The following is an 8,675-nucleotide window of genomic DNA, read 5'->3' as shown; positions in this document are numbered from 1 at the left end:
CTTACCTATATTCCTGATGTGATATGATGATAAACGAACAATGTTGTTGATGTGTGGCTGAAGTGTCATCGATGAATCAAAAATAACCCCTAAGTTCCGAGCTTTCAGCGAGGGAGCTATCCGAGCATCACCGATGGAGATGTATGGCACTGAAACCTTAGTTAACTGTTGACGTGACCCAAATAAAAGGAACTCTGTCTTATCATCATTTAACTTCAGGAAGTTTTGTTGTGTCCAACGTCGAATCTCTTGGATGCATTTCTCAAGTCTTGCAATAGATGCATTGGCGTTTTCTTGAGAAGATTTAAACGTGATGTATAGCTGAGTGTCGTCTGCGTACACATGGTAATTCAGATTAAATTTGAGGATGATGTCACGAATCGGTAAAGTGTACAGCGTAAACCACTGCGGGCCGAGTACCGACCCCTGTGGCACAGAGTAGTTCAAAACAACAGGGTCGGATATCGCAGTGCCAATACATACATGCTGAGTTCTGTTGTGGAGATACGATTTGCACCATGCTAGGGCTGTGTCCTCTATGCCAAGGTGATTCTGGAGCCGAGAGAGAAGGATGTTATGATCAACAGTGTCAAAAGCAGCACTCAAGTCTAGCAGGACTAGTGCTGTAAGGTTACCATTGTCCATAGAAGAGAGAATATCGTTGCTCACACGGACTAGTGCAGCCTCGGTCCCATGGAAAGGTTTGTATGCTGACTGGAACACGTCGGACAGGTTGAAAGTATGAATGTGATCAGAAATACGTGATGACACTACTCGTTCGATGACTTTTCCAAGATATTTTAAGTTTGCAACCGGTCTGTAGTTTTTGAATATCTCCTTGTCCAGGTTTGGTTTCTTGATGAGCGGCCTGATGTAGGAAACTTTGAGGCTATCGGGGAAACAACCGGAACTGAGAGATTCATTTACAAGCTTAGTGATGTAGGGTACAAATATATCAATGTTTTGCTTTATCATGGATGTTGATACTGGATCCAGCTCACAGGATTTTGAAGGAGATTTCATAATAACCCTTTGAATCTCATCAACAGTGGCAGGCTCAAACACAGATAGTCTACACTCTGGTTGAAGTTGTGGCAATGTCTGCGGCACGTTGTAAGGGACTGATGAAAATGATGAGCGGATGTCTGAAATCTTGGTGACAAAGAATTTCTGGAACTCATTTGCTAAGTCCTGGTCATTGTAGGTGGATGGAAGGACAGGGGTTTTGGGTTTGAGCAGCAACTTACCAATTATCTTGAAGAGCTTCTTTTGATCTCCTGAGGATTCTTGTACTTGAGATGAATAATGGATGATCTTTGCCTGGTTGATCAAATTCCTAACTACTTTACATTGGTTGCGATATTCTTGTCGTTGTATTGCCAATTTGCCATGTACATTATTAATTGTTCTATTGCTTTAAATATTGTTGTTCGAGTATAAAATAAATTATCTTTGTGAATATAATCGCTGGTTAGGTTTCACTCTTCCTTGTCAAATGTCTCTATCGTGCCTTAGTTCCTTTTTAACATTGTAATGAATTAGGCGCACGTAACAAAAGAAAGCGTATTTAAACTAGGGAAAGAGAACCTATACCATGTATTCTATCTGACACTTTGTCATTTTCACACTTATTCAAGAAGAATCCCGTTCCAATGTGAACAACAAAAAAGTCATACAAATACAAAGAAAGGTCCTCTAGAGCCCGTTTCACACGAGCTTTCTAAACCATGGTCGTTGGGAACGAAATCGCATTCCCGTTATATAATCACAAATTTGCGTCGTGTGAAATGAATCCGAGTGATGAAATCGCCAGGGACCCGCGTAATAAACAACCGGGATCAAGACCTCCTCCAAAAAATTGCAACCCTGTTTAGAATCGCCGAGTCACTCGTGTGAAACGACACACAGTAGATTACAAAGGTCCTCGGTGATCGCACAACGATCATGCATGCACAAACCATGGGGTTTCTTTACGCACAAACTTTTAAGCAGTACACGTCATTACCTGATGGAGAAAGTTCGTATATTCCACATCCAACAAAATGGTGTCGGCAGCACAAATTGAAAATTAGTTTATTTTATGCTTTCCTCAAAGTCAAAGTTTGTTTCTATGACCAAGAAGCTTCCGATCAAGAAAGCCTTGAATCTGGCCTTTCCGCTTGCAATTTCAAATAAAATGCTTTCGGATACATTCATCTTTGGAGTCGGGACGCTGAGAAATCGTTTATTTGTTATCATTTTGTCAATTTCTTTGATATCCAAACGGCTTGACGTTGCAAAACATGTAACGACTACCCAGTGTCATTTTGATTGCATCAAAAACGGGAAAGAAAATCTGTAAACACACGTGTGCAGATAGACTTGACAGTCAGTCCTTTTGATGTTCAACGAAAGCATACACATTGCGCGCACTGCACATACAAAACACAAGTAGGACTTTTCCTTACTCTATTACAGGAGGTAGTAAGAATTTGGTTGTGATCAATCGCTGTACAATTGAAGTACATGTATTTCGCCGCTAATTCTCCACACATGCATACTCTGCCGACGTCAACATCTAGCAAGGGTTGAATCCGATCGAGAAACACTCTGAGCGTCTTTTAACGCACGCAAAAAATAGTGGTGTGGACGCAAACCCTCTCGCTTATCTATCGTTTTTTAATTTAAATTTACACTGAATGAACTCGGAGAACACATTATTTTAAGGTGAAAAATCCGGAAGATTCTTATGCCTGGAAAACACATTGCTGCGCCAAAAAATGATCGATGGTAACCTAAAGCAAACACATGACATTGCACGGGACACTGACAGAGCACCAGCGAACTGATAAACAACCCACAGTGCGATCTCGCATAAACAAGGGACGTCGGGAACGCAATGTGCGTGGTCGTGTGAATGTTGGTCATGAAATCGCAAACAACCTTTGTGACAGACGACTGGCGCCCACAACAAGGGACGTTGGTCTTCGGCTCTCGTGTGAAAAGGGCTAAAGACTACCAACATGATACAATCAAGTCGGCCAGGATCACTGTCACCAAATCACTACATTCATCTAATGACCAGGAGGACCATGTATTTATACAAGATGTGTGGAATGCCTTAATTGTATTGGGCTACTTGCTTTAGATTTTACTGATGCAAGAAGACTGGGTGATGGTGAGCAACTAATGATCATCTACAAGCACTTACTTCTCCACTTCAAAGCAGGTGGAAAACCTTAAAGGAACACGTTGCCTTGGATCGGTCTAGTTGGTCTTTGAAAAGCGTTTGTAACCGTTTTTTATAAAATGCATATGGGTAGAAAGATGTTGTAAAAGTAGAATACAATGATCCACACAAACATGCCTCGAAATTGCGTGGTTTTCCTTTTACCTTGTCGACTAACACGTCGGCCATTTATGGGGGTCAAAATTTTGACTCCCATAAATGGCCGACCATGTTAGTTCGCACAGTAGAAGGAAAACCACGCAATTTCGAGGCAAACTTGTGTGGATCATTGTATTCTACTTTTACAACATCTTTCCAACCATATGCATTTTATAAAAAACGGTTACAAACGCTTTTGTTTTGACCGACTCGTCCGATCCAAGGCAACGTGTTCCTTTAATATAGTTACCCTGTCAGAGACTGCTAGCACAAGTCAACTGGTTCCTTTCACCATGATTGGCCCACAGCCTAACATGGAATCGATTTGTTAACAAAACAGGAACAATCAAAGATAATATTAGAGTGTTAAGATGCACTGTAAAGCACTGACTGAGAGGGAACATCAGTCACAAAAGTGTGGAGAGGGTCAGTCACTCTGCCCAACTTAGTAATTAACAACATTCTTTGTGATTTAGACATTTGTACAAGCTGGTTTTTATTGTTGATTCTTGTAAGGTGGAAGCCATTACAGACACTTGACCAATAGTGTGTAATGCCAAGAGTCAGGAACCTCTCCATCAGTCAAGCAAGGTCATTCTTCATCAGGCCATCACAGGAATTCTCCATCAGGCCAGCGAGGGAATTCTCCATCAGGCCAGCGACGAAACTGTCCATCTATCAAGCAAGGAACCTCTCCATCAGTCAAGCAAGGTCATTCTTCATCAGGCCAGCGAGGGAATTCTCCGCCAGGCCAGCGAGGGAATTCTCCGACAGGTCAGTGAGGGAATTCTACGGTAGGCCAGCGAGGAAATTCTCCACCTATCAAGCAAGGAACCTCTCATTCAGTCAAGCAAGGTCAATCTCCATCAGGTTAGCGAGGAAATTCTCCATCAGGTCAGCGAGGAAATTCTCCATCAGGTCAGCGAGGAAATTCTCCATCAGGTCAGCGAGGAAATTCTTCATCAGGTCAGCAAGGAAATTCTTCATCAGGTCAGCGAGGAAATTCTTCAAATATTGAGCAAGGAACCTCTCTATCAGTTGAGTAAGGAAATTCTCCATCAGTCAAGCGAGGAAATTCTCCACCTATCAAGCAAGGAACCTCTCATTCAGTCAAGCAAGGTCAATCTCCATCAGGTCAGCGAGGAAATTCTTCTTCGTGTCAGCGAGGAAATTCTTCATCAGGTCAGCGAGGAAATTCTTCAAATATTGAGCAAGGAACCTCTCTATAAGTTGAGTAAGGAAATTCTCCATCAGTCAAGCGAGGAAGTTCTCCATCTATTGAGCAATGTAAAGTCTCCATCATTTGATCAACAGTAACAAAATTCATCTTCTATTCAGCCACTAAGTTCTCCATCAGTCAAGCAAGGAAACTCTCCACATATCCAGAAACATATGGAGCAAAGACATTCTCCATCTATCGAGCAAGAAAGATCTCCATCCATTAAGATACGAGCCTCTGCAACAGTCAAGCTAGGAAACTCTTTATCTATCAAGCAAGGAAAGTTTCCAACTCCCAAGAAAGGTTGCTTTTCTTTATTTTGTTTCATATGTTAATGATGAAACTAGATTGGAGTGGTACATGATGTACAACACATGTTATAGTTTTCAGCATGGGAAATGCATTGTGGGTAGGGCATGAGTGGCACCTGCAGAGCCCCAGATCTCTTGATTCATGTAATATTGTCCTCTAGTAAGTCAAAACCAAGATGTCAAGCTTTGCTGACCTCTTAGCAGCGTCCTCTTGAAAAAAGATTTGGTTAGTCGCATTACATTGCATGGTTAGTCGCATTACCGGTTAGTCGCATTACACTTTTTGATGACTCGTTATTAAAATACACCAACTAGAGTGTTGATTTCTTTACTCATTTCAGACTTGGTAATAAGGGTAGAAGCATATTTTGAATTGCCATGAAGATAGTCAGTGGATTTTTCGTGCAATTGAAATAACTTCATCTCTCGGTTAGTCGCGAAGCTCCCACAAGTACACTCACATATTGCTTAAAAGAGAAACACAAATTAAAATTCATTCTGGATTTTAAATAGTTGTACCTGCTGCTAATCACAACTAATAAAGTTTTGCTGGAAAAACCCTTGTGGGGGAAAATAATTTAACTTTGAAGAAATCACCTTAATGTGCTCACTTTTTAGGGTCTGTTCACAGCTTGTGCAAACATGAGCTGAATTTGTACAAAATGGTACAGAGTGTGTAAAAAAAGTAAATGTCTGTTTCCTTTCATATGTTATAACTTTTACGTGGAAAGAAAGTTGTTACACAATTTAGATTTTTTGGTGTCATGTCCATGTTTGCTTGGAATCGCCCAGAGGTTTATCTGCAACAATGTCGTATCCCTGAGGTAGATAGGGCTAAAGTGGTTGTCCACCATCTCGCGGGTGTTGCTCTTGATGAGATCAAATGCCACAATGAGAATGTAACAGGTGATTATGCAGCGCTAAAAAAACTCCTTCGGCGTCAGTTTGGGGCAGAGGAGTCAGTACAGGCCCTTCAGAAAGCCCTTTTTGAAAGACGGCAAAGGGAAGACGAATCCCTTATGGATTTTTTCCGCTCGCTCATGCGAATGCATGCTCAGATTTTAGAGGTTGCTACAGAAACAGAGAAAGATGCATTGAAGGGTTTGAGAGATAGGGTTTTGATTGGGCAGTTTGTGGCGGGCGCAAGAAATCAAGGTGTCAGGCTTGAGCTGAGGCGCTTAGATTTGGCTGAACCGGATCAGGATTTTACCGAAATGAGCGATTCAGCTCGCGAGTTGTTCAGAGATCTAGAGGAGTACCCTTGGGGTTCTCGACGTGGTGCAAGTGTGCACTTGCATCACCTAGGTACAGAAAATGATCTGAATAGTGACAAGCCAGTGGCTGATGCTAATGTTAGCATTAACCATGTAGTTAACAAGTCCCAAGGGGATACACAGTTGCAAACAGTGTTGCAACAGCAACAAGAGATTCTTAAATGTATGCAAGCACAGCAAGAAACTCTTTGCAAACAGCAGGAACAGATAACTTTGCTTATGCAAGCAGTGGTGAAACAAGGTGGGACGGTAACTAGCCAGGGCATATATGAAGGCTCAGGAAGGCGGCAGGACAGGCCCCCGATTCGCTGTTTTTATTGTAAACGCCCAGGTCACATGAAGCATGAGTGTAAACTTCATATGGCTCACGAAAAAGCGAATGAGGGGCAAGGGCAGGCTATTGGAGATGCACAAAGCACAGGGTCGGGAAACCAGACTTCTCTGCCACTGTAGAGGGCATTCTCAAGGGCATTGTCCTAGCCATAATACAGCTGGGCACTTCCATTTGATTGAGGGTAATATTATGTAAAATTATCAATTGATTTCAATATCAATAAGCCAAATTCAGTGAGGTACATAGGTCAATGGGTATCAACAATATGAAAGTTTATGTGATTTTAATATCATTGAAGAATTATGTAATAACCAAGTGGATCGTATAAACTAAATCCTATAGCTAAAGTAGTAGTCCAGTCAATTTCTAAACCATCCGCCCTGGTAATAGTTAAAAAGCAGGACAGTTCTTTTCAGAACTGAGAAGTCTCCCGAACCTCCGATTTTCTACTCCACGGCAGTAGAATAAAGCAAGACAGTTCCCTAAGAACAACTCTACCTGGCAAGTAGATACACACATGGTGTTACCGCAAACCAAATATGTATTGATACCCCACCATGCAATGCCTCAAATCCTATATAGATAACTAGTTTGTTTTCTGCTTTTTGTAGCTTATATTTTTGTTAATATTTTTATTTTAGTATTTTCTTCGCAATGTTTTTAAATATATTTTGTGATTGTTAATCTAGAGAGCTCGAGGTGCACTACAATTTCAGATGTTTTAGGTTTTTAACTTTTTAACGTTGGCTGAATAAATAAATCATTCATTCATTCATCACTGATAGCAGTGTTGTGACCGACTGGTTTGGAACTCATGATGAGGATGAAGAAGAAAGTAATGGTGATGACGGTGATGATCCTGGCCAGGATTATTGGGGTGATGAAGATGGGAATGATCCCGATGTCTCTGATTGGTCGACCCACCCAGCTCTTAGGAATAAACTTATTTCAGCAACCAATATTTTAACTATTACCCTCTTATGGCCAAATAGACATCGTAGATACTGGTTTTTTTACGCTTAAAATTAGCATATAATAGTAATAAGTAATTCAAGTCAAAAATGCACCTCGCCGTGCAACTTTTTCAGCCGACAGTCTAAGCCTGTTTATCTATGATAATGATATGCATTGACCCCTTGACGTCATCGGCACCAGAAACTCGTGGTTAGCATTTTAAACACACACACACATAAACGTCTTTTTGCTTGGAAATCAAAACAAAATCAAGACAAAACAAAACTTACATTATACAGTAAAATAATCTTTCTGTCCATCCAGGGTATCCTAAATTGTGTCCTGGTTGAAAAATGAAGCCTACATATTGGGTAGCTTTTGTTATAAACAAACTATAATTTCAAACCGTGACCCACTACCTTAATGGATGATCAAACAGTTCTTAGATAATCTCATCCCATCCATCACCTCTCTTGTGAATGCATCCCTAAAAAGTCAGACATAATTTCACCTGTCCTGAAGAAGCCAACCCTAGATCACAATACATGTAGCTTAAAGAATTACCACCTTGTGAGCAATCTCTCTTTCCTCTCCAAGGTTTTGAAAAGAGTTGTTGCTAAGCAGTTGACAAACTACATGTGCGAGCACAATCTTCAAGAGCCCCTTCAGTCAGCCTTCAAGCGCTTTCATAGCACTCAGACATCTCTTCTACTCCTTCATAAAGACATCCTTTGGGCAATGGAAAAGCAGGGAATATCCATTCTTGTCCTGCTTGATCCCCAAATCAAAATTCCATTAGAAATTGGATTGTTGGTTGTGTGCCTTATGAATCATCTTCTACAGAGTCACATGTAAGGCCATTTTGAGTGCAAAAATTTGAAGTTTGGGGGTATATAGCGTAAGCTCTGTGCATCCATATAGGCAGTTCCATATCAACTAGGACCTGGTTGTTAATATTTTCATTTCTAAAGGATCAATACTGCTTCAGACCTCTATACTAAAGTACATTTGTAGCAGCAGGTTTGGGGAGTTGTTATATAAGAGTGGACTACCTGGTTGTTTATATTTTCATATTTAAAAGATGCAAGCACTGCTTCAGACCTCTTTATTCAAGTACATTTGTAGCAGCAAGTTTGGGGAGTTGTTACATAAGAGTGGACCAATCACTGGGACCTGGTTGTTTATATTTTCATGTTTAAAAGATGCAAGCACTGCT

At 40.9% G+C, this 8,675-nt stretch overlaps 1 protein-coding gene across 1 annotated transcript; it reads left to right on the top strand.

The window, feature by feature from the left end:
* Nucleotides 1-3,920: 3,920 nt before the first annotated feature.
* LOC139936461 (uncharacterized) lies at nucleotides 3,921-6,624 on the top strand. The gene is made up of 4 exons (XM_071931273.1): nucleotides 3,921-4,357; nucleotides 4,459-4,549; nucleotides 4,706-4,889; nucleotides 5,690-6,624. The coding sequence occupies exons 1-4, from the start codon at nucleotides 3,921-3,923 to the stop codon at nucleotides 6,622-6,624; spliced, it is 1,647 nt and encodes a 548-aa protein (XP_071787374.1).
* The last annotated feature ends 2,051 nt before the right edge of the window (nucleotides 6,625-8,675 follow it).

Source organism: Asterias amurensis, chromosome 4 (genome assembly GCF_032118995.1).
Source record: "Asterias amurensis chromosome 4, ASM3211899v1".
NCBI classification, from domain to species: Eukaryota; Metazoa; Echinodermata; class Asteroidea; order Forcipulatida; family Asteriidae; genus Asterias; species Asterias amurensis.
This window is presented reverse-complemented; position numbering and strand designations above follow the sequence as displayed.

What these genes read in the sequence shown, in the direction of transcription:
- LOC139936461 (XM_071931273.1), top strand. Translation starts at nt 3,921, where the DNA reads ATGCCAAGAGTCAGGAACCTCTCCATCAGTCAAGCAAGGTCATTCTTC. An exon ending in GCAAGGAAATTCTTCATCAG is followed by an intron (nt 4,358 to 4,458) that starts GTCAGCGAGGAA and finishes CCACCTATCAAG; the next exon opens with CAAGGAACCTCTCATTCAGT. An exon ending in GCGAGGAAATTCTTCATCAG is followed by an intron (nt 4,550 to 4,705) that starts GTCAGCGAGGAA and finishes TCTTCTATTCAG; the next exon opens with CCACTAAGTTCTCCATCAGT.